Genomic DNA, 16,897 nt, shown 5'->3' on the forward strand with positions numbered 1-16,897 from the left:
ATTTCGACGGGGATTAGGAGGGGGTTTCGAAGGTGTTAGGCAGTGGGGGGGGCTGCTGCTGTGGGGTTGGGTTGCTGGGTTGGGAGTGGCGAGGGGGTGCGGGGTGGAAGGAGTGGGGGTTCTGGGGTTTCGACGGGGGTTAGGGCAGTGGGGGGCTGCTGCTGTGGGGTGGGGTTGCTGGGTTGGGAGTGGTGAGGGGGTGCGGGGGTGGAGGGAGTGGGGGGTTCTGGGGTTTCGACGGGGTTAGGGGAGAGGGGGCGCGGGTTTTCGAAGGGTGTTAGGGCAGTGGGGGGCTTTGCTGTGGGGGTGGGGTTGCTGGGTTGGGGTGGCGAGGGGGTGCGGGGGTGGAGGAGGGGGGTTCTGGGGTGGTGGGAGTGGAGAGGATGGTTGGGCTGGCATGAGGGTTTGCAGCCGGGGAGGGGAGAGGGAGGGGCTGGGGTGGGGGGAGAGGGTGGTTGAAGTGGTGGTGGGTAGGAGTAGGAATTAAAATAAAAGAGAAATAAAAAAATTACCTTGTTAACAGGTTACAAGTCACCTGGGTGCATTTTTGGCGGACCTCCTCAATAGTTGGGGTATTTAAAAATAACTCATAGTTGGGGGTATTAAAAGCGAACGTGCCAAAGTTGGAGATATTCTGATTCATTTTTCGTATAGATTATCACCAAACTAGATTTGGCAACAATTATTCAAAATTTTTGGGAGAGAGTAAACTACATCAAACCTGGTCGAGTGGTCGACGGCACTAATACACAACTTTGTGCAATTGCATTAGAGGGATTTGCGACATTAAACCCAGAGAGGTGGTCGATGGCAGTTTAAGCGTCGTAGGTATCCTAGTAAACTACTACCAGAGAGGGCAGAGGCAGCTGTACTACCATGGAAACATAGAGTAAAGTTCTTCTCTTTTTTCAATCTATTTCTTTTATATTTCCATACCCAATAAAAAAAAGTTACATTTTTCATTTGCAGCAACATGCTAGCTCGAAAACTCTACCCATCGTACAAGCTCAAACGCTTGCTTTCTGTTTATCTTTTCAATTCTTCTCACATTTTTACTTCAAACTTTACCTCTTTTTCTACTTGTACTTCTTCAGCAACTGTAATATCAAACCCCTGTTTTCAAAACCCTCTTCTTCAATTTCTACCATGTTCACCATTTTCATTGCAAATCAATAAAAAATTCTCTTCACAATCCTTGGATTTAATTAGAGAAGGTAATTTTGATGAAGTAGCATGTCAAGGCCACCAAATCTGTCCTGGTTGTGGTGTCTATATGCAAGGTTTAGACCCTAAATTGCCTGGCTTTTATATCAAACCCACCCTTAAAAACCCAGATTACAAACTGCCCATTAGTCGAAAATTTGTCATTGATGAGCCCGAAGTGTCGAATTCGCTTAAAAGGGGTGTTCTTAATGAGCTTGTAGAACCCCCAAACCCTCCCTTAAACCCTAATTTATGTGAAAAGCCTGTTGTTTGTGCTAGGTGTCATTCTTTAAGACATTATGGGATGGTTAAAGATGCTAGTGTGGAGAACTTACTGCCAGATTTTGATTTTGATCATACTGTTGGTAGGAAGCTGGCCACTGCTTCTGGTGGTAGGTCTGTGGTTTTGCTGGTTGTCGATGCAGCTGACTTTGATGGGTCGTTCCCGAAAAGGGTTGCCAAGTTGGTTTCATCTACCATTGATCAGAATTTGACGGCGTGGAAGGAAGGGAAATCGGGGAATGTTCCTAGGATGGTGTTGGTGTTGTCCAAGCTTGATTTGCTACCGAGTTCGTTATCTCCCACTCGTTTGGAACATTGGATTAGGCAAAGGGCTCGGGAGGGTGGGGCGAATAAGTTGACTAGTGTGCATATGGTCAGTGCCGTGAGAGATTGGGGTGTGAAGAATTTAATTGAGGATGTGGTGAGATTGGTAGGGTCAAGAGGGAATGTGTGGGCGATAGGAGCTCAAAATGCTGGGAAGTCTACTTTGATTAATGCAATAGGAAAGCATGTAACTGGAAAGGTAGCACCTATAACAGAGGCACCTGTACCTGGGACTACATTGGGGATAATAAGGTTGGATGGTATCCTTCCCGGAAAGGCAAAGTTGCTCGACACACCGGGTCTCTTACATCCACATCATATAGCTACTCGGTTGACAAGGGATGAACATAAGCTTGTGCAGATTAATAAGGAGGTGAAGCCAAGGACTTACAGGATCAAGGTGAGTTTTTACTAGTAAAATCTTATGTACCAGTTCATATATTATGTGTCCTTCCCATTTTATTGGATCAAGGATCATTATTGTGATCAGTGAGCTTGTACTGCTATGTCTTGCTTTCTTTAGTAATACTTTATCCGGGTATATTCTGTTTGTCATACATATATGGTAGAAAAAGAGTAACGCTGAAAACTGACTTAGAAGTTAGAATGTTCTCTGGCTTATTTAGATGCTAGATGGAAGTACGCTTGCTCAGGAAGCAGGGTAGTTTTTGCAATAATTGCTGAGACAAAACAAAGTAAGAAAATGACTTGGATTAACTTGATATGATTATTATAGTAGTGCACCTGTTGACTTTTGGTAAATGAGTGATGTGTTAATTAAACAGTACCACATTAACTTTCACATAAACGGAGCTAAAAAGCACTCTATGACTATGTCATATTGAAAAGCTGGCAATGTCATGGCTGTCATGCTTTTGTATTACTATTTCCCTGTGTATATGCACTGCAGCAGCTATCCATTGGTACCTTATGCTTTCTACCGCGATTATAGAGATCACTATGCCAAAAAGTACCTATAGTTAATCCAAGGGTCTGCACCAGTATGAACCCTGTCCAAATAAGGCTGAATTAGATAAGAAACAAAATCATGTAAAAAGCACTATTCATTGACTAGTCTTGGAAGAATTCAATCCTGACTAGTAGATAAGCAACAAATACATCCCTTACTATTATACTTCTCAGCAATTAGCTAATTTGAACTCCAACTGTAATTCAATTACTACTTAAAATATATGAAGATTAAAATATATTAAGTGAAGATAGATTAATATAAAAGTTGAAGAATCAAGATATTGCATAATGATCAACATTGAATTGCAATCAGCCACAACCAATTATAATAAGTCAAATGACAGGATGCCCCTGTAGGAGATAAAGCTCCAACCAAGATTCTTTTTTGTCTACTTCTACAGTTCAATTGCCTTCTGTAAACTAAAATTTCTTAAGCGTCAAATATTAATATTTTTGAGCAACATTAACACAATAGTTAACATATATGGGACAAAGTCGAAAGAAGCAAATCACAAATTGAATTGCTACGGAGTCAGAGAAAGTTGGTGATAGGGAAAGAACCATTCTTCAGTCAAGTTATCAGAATTTTGCTTCTTTCATAGTTTCATACTTTCATTCGACATACACCCATATTGCGTACCTCTGAAGTGAAGCAGTGAGAGAACAGGACGCCATTCTTGGTCACATTCATCACAACCCCCTGCTGCCAAGCCTTTCTTGGTACTATTTTTGTTGTAGCCATCGCTATGGTCATGTTAGCATGTCCAACAAGAAAGTAAATATGGTTTTCATTGATTTGGAGAAGGCATATGATAGAGTACTAAGAGAAATACTTTGGTGGGCGTGGGCAAGGAAAGGTGTTCCACTGAAATATATAGATATCATCAAGGATATGTATGAGGGGGCAACTACGAGTGTGCGGACTACGGTGGGGAGGACAGAAGAGTTTCCTATTACGATCGGAGTGCATCAAGGTTCTGCACTTAGTCCCTTTCTCTTTGCTCTAGTCATGGACGAAATAACGAGGTCAGTTCAAGATGATATACCATGGTGTATGATGTTTGCGGATGATATTGTGTTGATTGATGAGACAAAGGAAGGTGTTGAGAGTAAGTTGGAATTGTGGAGGCATACATTAGAAGCCCGTGGTTTTAGATTGAGCAGAAGTAAGACGGAGTATATGGAGTGCAAGTTCAGTGGGGTTACAAGCAGCGAGCGCGGGGCGGTCACTTTGGATAGCAAAGTGGTTCAAGGATCGAACGTCTTCCGTTACCTAGGATCCATTCTCCAAAAGGATGGAGAACTGGATGGAGACGTGGCGCATAGAATTAACCGGGTTGGTTAAAGTGGAAAAGTGCCACCGGATTCCTTTGTGATTCCGGCATTCCCCAAAGATTGAAGGGAAAGTTCTACCGCACTGCAATTAGGCCTGCTTTGTTATATGGCACCGAATGTTGGGCGGGTGAAACAATGCCACGTTCATAAGATGAACGTGGCGGAGATGCGTATGTTGCGGTGGATGTGTGGCCACACAAGGAAGGACCGATTAAGAAATGAAGTGATCGGGAAAAAGTTGGAGTTGCATCCATTGAAGAAAAGATGAGGGAGAATCGGTTAAGATGGTTTGGTCATGTGAAAAGGAGATCAGGAGATGCACCGGTGAGAAGAATTGAAGAGTGGAGGAGTAATCAAATTGTAAAGGGTAGGGGAAGACCTAAGATGACTTGGCTGAGGGTAATTGAAAGTGATATGAGGTTACTTGGGATTGAGGAGAGCATGACGTTGGATAGAAGTGGGTGGAGGGGAGTATCTATGTGGAGGAAGGGGTCTGATTACTGCATTTATTTGTTTTTCTCAATTGTGTTGGTATTAAAACCTTTTGCTGAAAACCTTTTCTAAACACTTTTTGGTGTAAACCTTGTTTTCAAAAAAAAAAAAAAAACTTTTATCACTCTTGACGATGCCATCTCCTCTGGTCACGATTCCAGTTGACGATTCATGTTAGCCGACCCCAATCACCTTGGGAATAAGGCTTAGTTGTTGTTGTAGTTGTTGTTATACCCGTGCTCTATAATTTACATGGATTCATAATATACTAAACAAGTCAAAGGGTATAGAATCATCACACCTTATGATCTTATATGGGTGCTAAAATAATGGAACATAAGCCATAAAGTGACCGAGACTATTGGCTCAAAGTCAAAATCAATCTTGGTTGATCATCTATCTATAGTTTTGCTGCAATTGGCTGACTGATCTATCTGTGTGAACCAAGGATGGTATACATATTATAAATAATACAAAAATAGAGCATGTGATGTATTTGAACTTTTTTTTTTTGTTCATTGTAGGTTGGTCATACAATTCATATAGCTGGGCTCGCAAGGCTAGATGTTGAAGAATTGTCTGTAGAATCCATTTATGTTACCGTCTGGGCTTCACCTTTCTTACCGTTGCATATGGGAAAAACAGAGAATGCTGGTAAAATGATAACAGATCATTTTGGTCGACAGTTGCAGGTAGATATGCTTATGCTTACTGCACAAAGTTGTTACATGATTGTCTGCTTTTGGAAAAAAAAAATAGCTCAAACTTGTAGATGTTGAAGAAAGAATGCATGGAATCATCTTTGATCGATGTATCTTGTTTAGGTGATTGAAATATATATTGCTGCTGAAATGAACATTGGCTGTCATAAGGATAAATGCACGATAGTTCTGATTAAGATATAAACCAAACCTTAAACTTTAGAATCCAAAACACAACCATGGAGTATGAGAGAGGCCTCTGATATCTAGAAATATATTGAACGAGCAGTACGATTATGTAGGCAATTGCATGTTAGGGGTTTGAGACACTTATTATGCTGGAAGCTGTTTACTTGAAGTTATCTACTATCTAGCATCATATCACCTGCAAAACTAGGGAAAATAGCAGCCTGTCTGCAAAACTAGGTGAAATACCAGCATGTCTGGCAAACTAGGTTAAAAACCAGCATGTCTGCAAAACTAGGGGAAATACCAGCATGACTTTTAACAATATCATGAATATATAGCTAAATCACTCCATATTTTTGCTTTTTACATACTTGAGATCTTTTTTTACTAATTTTGACATCCAAATTCTAAACAGCATAAAAATATCCGTAGTTTCTTTTTGGTGTAGAGTTTGGTTCTGAAAACTGTATTTTCGACTTATCATCATGCTGTTTGATTTGGGAAATTATCTCATATAACCTTGTACTTAATGTCATTTTCTCTTATAACACCCACATATTGATGTCTGCCCTTGGTAACCCTGTACACTAGAAACCTTATCAAAGTTTTCTCATATAACCTTGTACTGATGTTTGTCTTGGATCATATAAGATATAACCCCATAAGACTGATCTACCAGACTTTAATGAAGTTTTTGAAGTACAGGGGTTGCCGAGAATTCAATATGTGAGGGTTATATGAGAAACAGCGTTAATATAGAGTTATATCAGATTAGATCCCTTAATCTTTCCTCGTTTTCCATCTATACTGTGTTATGCTTCTGTAAGTCATCACAAAGCAAGATCATCTAAATGTGCCCTTGCTTCAGCCGCCGTTGGGCGAGAATCGTGCCGAAGAGCTTGGTAGTTGGGTGAGACAGGAATTTCAGATAAGTGGAAACAATTGGGACACAAGTGCTGTTGATATTGCTGCTGCTGGTGTCGGCTGGTATGCCATTTGCATTAAAGGAGAGGCAACCATCGGCATTTGGACTTATGATGGTGTTGATGTGGTTATTCGGAATGCCCTGATTCCTCATAAAGGACAACAGTTTGAAGTTGCTGGTTTTACTGTCTCAAAACTTGTTGCAGAGGCAGACAAAACATCAAACAAATTAAAAAAAAAAAAAGGCAGCCAGCTTGATATAATTGTCTACTAAGAAGCTTTTTTTTTTACCTATCTTTCAATATTCTCTTCTGAATAGTTTTCAAATTTTACTGGAGGAGTATTTTTTGATATCAAATTTTATTGTCAAAGAATAAGTTTCTACTCGCGAAATTAGTAAATTGGATATGTGTTTCATTGGCACTAGATTGTAGGTTGGTTTAATGCAGTTGAATCAGCCTTGCCGTTTGTGCTTTTGTTTCTGATCTCTCACATTTGTTCTCTGTCTTTGACTATAAAACATAATGAATCTCTGCTGTTTTGGTTATGCTTGCATCAGTCAGCTTTCAGGTTGTCCTTGTGTATATTATCATTTGGTTGTTGGCTATAACTCCTCAAATCTTGCATTTCAGCCTTACATGTTTCATCTTGTGCTTCCTCTAATAGCAGTTTAGTGGTCCCTACCACTTAAAACAAGGCCCAATCTCTCTGGCACTTTTCTGAATATTTTCTCACATGGCTATGTTGGCACCATTTGTTTTATTGAAGTAATGATCATAGTAAAATTCTACAGAAGAGGCTGCCTCAACGAAGGGGTCTGCATTGTACAATAAAATACTTCCTCCGTTTCTAAATAAGTGCAACACTTCTTGTTTTCATGTTTGCCAATGCATTATTTTAACCATTAATATCTTCAATTGTCAATAAGTAAAAATTATAAAAAGTTGATATTAAAAAAATTCACATTCAGACGAATCTAACAAGATCCCACCTGACTATGTTTTTCCTAAAATGTAAATCACCAAAGCTAATTAAAGATTAAACTGTGAATAGTAAACACTATGCAAATGTTGTCCTTATTTAGAAACGGAGGAAGTATTACATTTAGGATTTAATCTTTACTTTCTCTGGGTGTTTCCGCTTTTGGGACTGAATTCAGATTTTGGCAGTTTCTTGGTTCAACTTTTTGCAATCTTGGGCTGTCAAGTTTAAATCTTGAACTGGGTATTAGAATTTTTTTATATATTGAATTAGTGTAATGCTCAGGAGTTTAAATGGGAAATGATTTGCTGAAAATAATACGAGGAATTGGTGATGGGAAGGGATGCAATGGGGAATTCATGCGATTGGAAGAAGGTGATAACTGATAAGATTTCTGATACAAGTTTATGTTACATTTTATAGCAAGAATGTGTCAAAGAAAAAGGATCAGATGCTTTGTGTGAAGCAGTCATCTCTTTCTGAAGTTTCTTCTATTGGTTCTTTAACAGAGGTATTTGTTATAGACTTATAGCTTATATATACTATTGACTTGCCTGTCTGGTAGACATGATTAGATGGCAGTAATGACATTGAAATCTAGTGTAATTTTGTAAGAAAAATATATGTCAATATCCATGATGATGTAAATTCAGCAGGAAACATGTGTTTTTCTTATAAACTTGCATCATTACTCAATATTGACTTCTAGAGTAATGGATGGTAATCAATTTAATGAGAAACTAAGATTTTTTCTTTTTTTGGGGGGGGGGGTACAAGCGCGATTTAGAAGGTGCACCCAAGTGCACCGTGCTCATTGTGCACCTTGTTCTTTGAGTTTAAATTGTATGTTCTTTTCATTATGATCTATGTTCTTTTGAACATGACGTTGTACGAGAAAGAATATGAATCTATTTACCTCCCAGTACATACAAAAAGATCATGACTCAATATGAAAAAGAACATGAAGATTTATAACAAGAAAATTATAAGTACAATTCAAAATAGGTATGTTTTTGATTTAAAAGGTTGATATAATAAGAACATGCTGTTAGTTTAATTAGAACATTGTAGTATTTAATTTCAAATTCAGAGGTAACATTTTTTCTCAAATTTAAATTTGAAATGTATGTGTTTTATTTTAAATTGTATGTTTGTCTAGTATGTATGCTCTTTTCATTATTATCTATGTTCTTTGATAAATGAAGATTAAAAATGTTATTTGACTTTGAACTCCATGTTCTTTTTATGTAGAAAATTTGCTAAAAAGAGTTCATGTTCTTTTAGATGAACAAGACGTTCTTTTGGGTGCACTGCACCCTGGTGCATAAACCACACTTTGGGTGGATAAGCATTAGCTAGATATTGACATGAGACTTTCCTTACAAAATTACACTAGAAGTCATTGCCATTGCTGACATTTATTACTACCTATCGAATGGGTTGGGAAGATATTGAACTAAGTTCAAGCATTAATTTGAATATTTTTTCTTTTCTTTTGTTTATATTCACGACGCTAGAATTAGAACTGATGCTTCACTGTCATGTTGCACCTGAGCTTTATACTGACTAATAATTTTAGCATCTTCACTTGAAAAGCATATATGAGTCTAGCACTGTCACTTGATAATATTAGTGTTCCGTGGACTAGCCCACCAGTTTTCTTACCCTAAGCGAAAATTATAATGAAATCGTGGGATACAAGAAGGAAGAATGTTGAGAGCTATGGTAATGTTTAGGAGTATAGAGTTCTATGCCTGTGCTGTTCTGCTTACTTTTCCAGGAGAAGACTGTAGTCCTCAAAGGTTGCGGTCATTGCAAATTTGCAATGCCCATGTCAAAGGACAAACTGTTATCATCCTATCCGAATGTTATGCTACTAGTGAAAATGTTTTAGTTCTGACTGAAAGATTATGAAATAAATGGTCCTGACTCTTTCAACCGTGGGAAGCCTTCTGGCAGAACTGAGCAGCAGGGGAACTTGAATTATATAAATTATGCAGAAAAAAGAATACAAGATAGGAGAAAGAGAGGGAGTGGGGAGAGGGAGAGCCGAGAGGTTGGTAGAAACGAAGGGCAACAATCAAATCATGTTAAAGAACACAAAACTGTGTAGAGTGTACATGAATGCTCCAGGTAGTAGATGCTACTTATTCGAGGATGTTAATATCACAGAACATTTTGCTGTGATACTTTCTGTGATACTTTCTGTCTATGCATCAAACCTTTCAAACTTGTTGGATCCTTTGACCTGAGAATTGATACTCTTGTAAACTAATCATGATAGAGTGTAATTGTTCGTTGAACAATGTATCAGATATCCCATTTACGTCTTCACTCTTAGTTTCTTGGGTTCCTCAATTGGAATATTTTAGCTGGAAGGAAAAGGAGGATTTTCATCTCGATGTTCGTTCTTGAGAGAAAGATAACGAGTGCGTTAGTTTTCTTAACTCTTTGTTGAAATGCTATATGTGCAGGAATTTGGTCATCATGTTCAGTTGACAACACAAATTAAATCTAGTGACTCTGTGAAGTCAGCTGGTGTCGAGTTCTATCCTTTGGGTGGTGATCCACGGTTCTAGCCGAATGTAAGAAAATTTGCATTTTAAGTTTTCTTTAAGCTCCTTAGCTGCTTTCTTTATGTTTTATTTGTTGCAATATAGAACTGTAGATTCATTTTTGTTTATTTATTTACCTTGGTGGAGATGATTATGTACTCCTATAGTAATTGAAAGATCCTATCTGGTCAAACATGCTGCGACAAACTCCCATATTCATTATGTTACAATATCTCTGGACAAGTTCCTGGATTAGCCTGAAGGTCTCTCTATTTGATGCTAGTGACAACATTGATGTTAGTGATGATATTGATGCTAGTGACAAATTGACAATACCGATCATGACCTTGACTCAAAGTTAAGCTGTTAGGTATATGGATATGGTGTTAGAATGGTATATCAGTTCTCTGTCAGACTGTCACCCATCAATTTGCAAAGTTAAGCTGTTAGGTATATTGATATGGTGTTAGAATGGTATAACAGTTCTCTGTCACCCATCAATTTGAATTAGCAAAAGCAATGTCTGTTTGGATTATGTAAAAATCAATCTTCATGATCAGTTTATGATTGTTTCAGAATCAAATGCATTTAAAATATCTTCAATGACTAAAGCATAATATGTTTTCCTATTCTTCTAAAATATCAGATGGCTATAAATATTAGGAGAGGTAAAAATTCAGAGGAAGCAATTGCAAGCTACTATTCGGAACCAGAAATAAAGACCGGCGCAACATTTAGAGTTCAAGCAATCATTGCTAAGCCGTCTGCCTATGGTATTTTTATGATGCTTAAGTGGAGATGTTTCTTTATTTACAAATTCACCATTTCGAAATTCCAACCTTTACTGAAGCTTATTTTAAATATGCATCTTTATCCCAGGTGTTTCTATGTATTTTATCTTCTTTCAGTCTAGTTCTCTCCTTCTATCTGCGGTTTGGGGTTGAGTGATGTGGAAAAAACTCAAAAAGAAGAGTTTCCATGTGGTCACGCCTCACCATCATTCCTTATTTCATGCCATAACTCTTATCGTCATGTATTCACTATGAAAGCGTAGTGTAACACATGCTTCTATGTAAGCTGCTCTTATGTGGTGACTTAACTGAAGAGCAACATCATGTGGTATAAAAAGCATTAGGAGAGAGGGGGTTTGGAGTTACGGGGATGTTTGGTTGAGAGAGTTTTGTGATAAAAAGAGAATAGAGAGGTTTGACTAGTCCAAACCTCTAATGGGAGTGTTTGGTCGTTAGAGGATTGAAAGAGAGGTTTGAGCCCAAAAAGCTAATTCTAAAAAAGTTACTAGTAAGAGCTTTTGGATAAGAGGTTTATGTTTTTAGTTGTGTTATGATTAATATATCCTAAAGTTGGTTAAATACTTAAATCTACTTCCCTTCACCAAAAAAACGCCACCAATAAATTCTTTCAATATCCTTATTGGTCATTTCACCTAATAAAGTATTGATCGGCTAACAACTATGTACTAAACACTTTCACATAAACAACTAATACAAACAAGCTAATGCAACCACCTACCTGCCGAAAGCTAACATCTAATTGCCAAACAGGGCCTATGTATAGTTTGTATACTGTGTGAATTGTGAAGTGTTCAACCTTAATTTTGTTTATCTTGTCTTTTTTTGGTTTCTTCTTCTTTCTCCCCCTTTTGTGCGAATTCTATTCTTGGCGTAAGTGGGAATTGTTTGTCTTTGTCAATTATGAATCATTTGTGTTGGATCCTTCTACAATTCGTCTATGTTAGTCCGATACATTGGTATACTAGAACTTCATACATGTTGCTGAAGCTCTTAATGTACCTCTACACGTACTCTTCAAGTTCTCTACTTCTCTCACAAAGTTCAATACGTATCTAATAAAATATCTTCATCACTAGTTTTCCATCTTTTAGAATAGCTTTAATGCTGCTGGATAATTATGTTGTGCATTTAAAAGTTGACATAAAAGTGATTGGACAATAACTGCCAATTATGACTATTTTCCGTAAAATTTGATTTTGAGTAAAATATTTTATATGATTCACTAGTTTTTCAACTAAGAACTGCAAGGCTAGTTTTTTTCTCGTTTTATGCTTTGGCTTCTTTTCTTACATCAAGGCTCCTAGACCCTTAACCCCAGAGTCACCTCGTGCCTTTTGAAATGTTATGAAAGTTTCGTATCTGGTTAATACGGGAAAGAGGAATATATAATCTTCCAACTTAAAAAGAGAACAACTGAAAATGGGTCATTTTGGCATTTTCACTTGACCCAAAAATCTCTGTCCTTAGATGTGTATACGCTCAAAATGTACAGCATGATACGAGCTACTTGCGGATGTGGGGAAACTTTTGAAAGTAAACACTCACGGCCTGTTGGTTTGTGGTCATAAATGGTGGTCATGGTAATGTAATTTAGTGTAAATTTGTAAAGAAATTCTAATATCAATATCCATGGTAAAGAAATTTCATCACAAAACATGAGGTTTCCTTTATAATTTTCTTTACTACCCAATATCACCTTTTCAAGTGGTAATGGATGACACTAAAATTTTAGGAAGAAAATGGATTATGGGGAATGAGAGAGCATTACCATCGGTAATCACATGGGATTTTCTTTACAAATTTATACTACAATACATTACATTACCAGTTTACCACCATTTATGACCACTAACCAAACTAGCTGTCAAGGTATTTGGGCCATCTTTCTTCAATTATTAAGGTATTACTGACCTGACTTGGATGAGATGTTAATCCCTTCCATACAACTCCATAGAAAATGATAAAGAGAACATCTTATAAATTTTTTCAGAAATGAGAGCTTTACCTTGCATCTTAGGCAAAGAAGGCTGGAATAGGGGGGGGGGGGGAAAAGGAAAAAGGACCTAGAATATAAGATGCTGCAGAAGTTGAAAATATGTAGAGGAAACTGAAAACCAGACGACAACTAGGCCTTCAGATATAATTAGGTGGTCTAAGCATTTCTTAGCTGATTTATCAAAGACATAAGTACATATATGTTTGGTTTTGATTAATGCCCATGTTGAGAGTACCTATTAAAAACATTTTCTCAGAAATCCTTTTAACAGACAGGCCAACTTATGAATTCTCGCACCAATAGCTCGTCTACCTCAAAGATCTTCTAACGGGGTATGTTACTGTCATCCCCTATCCTCCCCAATACACCAGTAACATGGCTAATCCACTGTCCCCTTTTATCAGTGGAACTTGTGCAGTTGTCATATATAATGACTGATGTGGTAATATGGTGGATCTTAAGGGGTCAGATAATTGATGTTAGGAATAGAATCATGGAGCTTCCTTCCATTTCATACTTTATTACGTACTATGGATATATTTATCATTTGCCAACAACATACATGTGGAGTCTACATGTCTTACCCAAACCAAAAGGTAGAAATAGGAACTTTCTTTGGGGATATGTATCAGCTACTGCAGCAATAAAGCATGGTGAGGCAAATTTACTGGTGAATGTAAACTTCGCATGAATATTAACTTTTACCAAGTGTGTTTTCCTGGTTGACTTTGTGACTTATTGTGCTGATGAAATCTAATGGACTTAAACAGGACTTGAAGTTGATGTTGGTTACTGTTTTTTAGCCTTGGTTCGAAGTGTCAGCCTCAAGAAGAGTAGTTGATTGGATAAAGAGACGGACCAAGCCAATTTACATAGGCTCCGAAACAGTGTAACATAATTCCCTAATCTCCGCGCAAATTGCGATCCAAGCTATATATGGTCGGTTTCACCTATTTTTTCCCCATTTTGGGGGAACTGCGAATTGAAAAAGCGAATTATGTAGTGAATTATGTTACACTGCTCCGGAAGCATAGTAAAGTATCTTTATCTTTCTCTGGTCTTATATACTACAAACACACAGCACATGTACAGTAATAGGGATTGTCTAGTCTCCTTCTATATCAATGATTATGTACTCCTGTAATTTACACATTCACGCACGTTGATTGTCTAGTCTCTCTCTGAGTGACAGTGTACAACCTAACCTAGATGCTTAGTGGAGTTGACTTTGTTTTGCAAAATTTGCAGGTTTGTCGTGGTGGTGGTGGAACTACAGCTGCTGGATTGAGAGCTGGAATGGGCTTTAGAAATGCTGCTTGATTTCTGTATGATGAAGATGTATACAAGTTCATGAGATAATTCAATGCCTTAACTTCCCTATCAAGTTGCTCTGGTGATTATTTGTTATAATTGGTTCACCTGCTTGTGATGGGTTTATGAACCCTTTTATGTTAAACAAAAGAAGGATGGAGAAGGACCATACTGGTTCAGAACCTCTTGCCACAAGCCTAATCCAAGTTTGCAGGCGATACCCTTGGTAATTGTGGGGCAGAGAGGATAAGGGAAATCCCATCCCCAAGAATTACAGCTGGTAGAAAACAAGACCTGGGACTAATGCTAAATCAGCCTTTTTTTACATTGTACTGCTTCCTGCAGATTATGAGATAAATTGGTTGTTAAAATGATGAGTTCAGTGTCCTGCCACAATAGTACCGTTTTTTTGGAGATCCTTTCTTCTGGAGTAATAAAATTCATGATTGAAATAACCAGATTGAAATACCCTAAATTCCCCAACCCCCAAAACTATACTTTTCTCCCTTCAAACCCTATACCTTCTCGCCGCACACAGTAAACCCTAGCGGGCTCGACTGTCGCGTGAGCCACCGCGGGCTCCTCACGCTGGCAGTCGAGCCCCGCCTCTCTCTCTCTTTTTCGGTGTCTCGTCGTCTGGGCTAGCTGGTGTCCCCCCCGTAGTCGCTGGAAGGTGTTCCCTCTCCCGTCGTAGTTGGTTTCCCCCGTCGTCGTTGGTTTCCCCCCTCCCCCGTTGTTGGTTCTGCTTGCGTCCCCCTCCCGCTCGTCGTCAGGTCCCCTCTCCTCGTTGGTTTATTGTGCTGTTTCCCCTTGCTCTTTGGTTTTCAGTCGAATCCGGGCATCCCCCTCCCATTCCCCTGTCCTGGTTTCACGGTTTTCCGGTTGGGCCTCCCAATCCCCTTTCCCCCTTAGTTCGCGTCGGGCCTCCCTATCCCCTCCCCCCAAGTTTCACGTCGGGCCTCCCTCTCCCCTCCCCCCTAGTTCGCGTCGGTCCTCCCTAAGTGGGCTCCTCCTACAGTTGTTTATCAGTATGTTTCTTAAAAGTTTAAGGGTCAATTGGTTGGATAAGGCATGGGGTTTCAACACGGTCAAATTTGTGGTCTTTTTGGAATTTGTGTTGTGGATACAGGTGAATCAAGTGGCTAGTGTGTGTGGTTGGGGTGATGCACGTTTTTCATGGTTGGGTTTTTCGTTTTCCGGTTTCGCAAACCGGCGAAGTGTTCGAGAGCTCACTTTATTTAGCTCTCTCTCTAGCTTGGCATTGATCTTTCTGATCTTTGCCTTGACAAAATCAAATCTGCAGACGGCACATCAGTTGTATCTGATGGTTTTCAGCGCGCCCACACGATAGTGTCTCTACTTTCTATTGGAGAAACCTGCAATACTCTCGAGCGAGAGTATCGAGTCACATAGGACTGTGACTCTTCTCAAGATCATGAGCCCAGAATCCCAAGCAATAACAGTTTGTTGGGATTGCTCATGCGGCGAGGTACGACGCTCGCCATTGGTTGTTCGTCGTCCGAATCGTGAACGACAATCGTTCTTCTCACCACATTCATCAGTGATCCACGTTTTACCTCCACTATCACTAACTTTGACCAGCGATGCCCTCCGTCATATATGACTCTTTCTAGTTTTACGTTGGTTTTGTTTTTTATGTATTGTAAGAACTCTTACAGTTTCTTTCAGTTCGTTTGCTTGTTGTAGATGTAGTTGTATTAGTATTAGGCTGTAATTCCTCTTTAAAATTAATGTACGATTTTTTGATGTCAAAAAAAAAAAAAAAATTCATGAGAAAGGGTTGGGTAGCTTGGAACCAGAACTAGACCTGTTAATCAGCTCACTGCCGAAGCACTCTCTAATGCTATTAGATTCATGCTTCAGCCAGAGGTAATGTCATTCAAGGAGGACAACTTAACATGTTGATATCTATAGTAAACTGGTGCATGTTGATATCTATAGTAAACTGGTGCATGTTTACATAAATGCATTGTGAAATGACACATGCTTCCCTTTCTCTTAGGTTAAATATCGCGTTATGGTTTCAGCTTAGTTGATAGAGAAGCAAGATGGCGTTGGGGCTGCTGTTGAAGCATTGTAACGGCATTCACCTGATGAGTTGCTGATGTCCCTTGCATTATCAGTAGAGACTGATGGTCCAAATCTTATACAGAGGTTCTTTGCTCAAATGGGAACATTATGTTGTGTTGCCAGGTTTGTTCATAGTTCTCTGTAGGTTCGACAAGAGGGACTGTACAGCTTTAGCATTCCTATCTTATTCCAAACTTGCATCATCTATTTGTAGTTAAATATTCAGTTTATTAGTCAAATTAGGTAACATTAGGAAGGGCTCCCTAAGAGAGCTGATTTTATTCGGGAAATAGGTTGTAAACTTGTAACATTAGTGGTTGCCTATTTGATAATGTGTCCTCTTTTTGGACATTGTTAGAACTCGCCTTCGTTTTTTTTTTCCTATCATCCCAAATATGATGTGTGATGGGTTCTTTTTCCTCCTTATAAGATCTTCCGTCTCGTTTGGTCTCTACTCGAAAACGAGAAGTGATAAAACGCTAATCTAAATAATCTTTACTATAGGCTGATTTAAAATATCTCCATGGAAAGATGCTAATTTATGAATAACTAGTGTTTCAAACTCATAAATAAAAATTGATTTATAAATATTCAGTGTCTTAAACACACAAACACGATTTTTTAGAAATGACTAGTTGTACTTTTTGGCGAAAAAGCTTAGCGAAATACACTATTTTGACACAACTTTTACGTTTTGGAAGAGATTATAGTTTTACTTTTTGACAAAAA

The 16,897-nt window shown here is 38.6% G+C and overlaps 1 protein-coding gene across 9 annotated transcripts; it reads left to right on the plus strand.

Moving 5' to 3' along the window:
* The first annotated feature begins 689 nt into the window (after positions 1 to 689).
* Positions 690 to 14,199, plus strand: LOC104895857 (hypothetical protein). 9 transcript variants are annotated; one of them, XR_008968581.1, is made up of 7 exons: positions 690 to 2,209; positions 5,133 to 5,300; positions 7,689 to 7,778; positions 9,878 to 9,988; positions 10,242 to 10,352; positions 10,605 to 10,731; positions 14,015 to 14,199. XR_008968581.1 is itself a non-coding variant. In XM_048644025.2 (4 exons), exons 1-3 carry the CDS (start codon positions 974 to 976, stop codon positions 9,980 to 9,982), a joined length of 1,509 nt encoding a protein of 502 aa, XP_048499982.1. In that variant the 5' UTR covers positions 690 to 973; the 3' UTR covers positions 9,983 to 9,988; positions 14,015 to 14,199. The 9 variants fall into 9 exon arrangements, 2 of the variants coding, with proteins under 2 accessions (XP_048499982.1, XP_010680796.1); XR_007274064.2 differs by lacking the exon at positions 10,242 to 10,352 and having other exon boundaries at positions 7,689 to 7,914; XR_007274068.2 differs by lacking the exon at positions 10,242 to 10,352.
* Positions 14,200 to 16,897: the final 2,698 nt, after the last annotated feature.

Source organism: Beta vulgaris, chromosome 1, assembly GCF_026745355.1.
Source record: "Beta vulgaris subsp. vulgaris cultivar EL10 chromosome 1, EL10.2, whole genome shotgun sequence".
NCBI lineage: Eukaryota > Viridiplantae > Streptophyta > Magnoliopsida > Caryophyllales > Amaranthaceae > Beta > Beta vulgaris.

Bases quoted from the DNA above. Each gene is read 5' to 3' on its own strand.
- LOC104895857 (XM_010682494.4), top strand. From the start codon at position 974: ATGCTAGCTCGAAAACTCTACCCATCGTACAAGCTCAAACGCTTGCTT. The intron at 2,210-5,132 runs GTGAGTTTTTAC...TGTTCATTGTAG, and splicing joins CAAGGACTTACAGGATCAAG to GTTGGTCATACAATTCATAT. The intron at 5,301-6,366 runs GTAGATATGCTT...CCCTTGCTTCAG, and splicing joins ATTTTGGTCGACAGTTGCAG to CCGCCGTTGGGCGAGAATCG.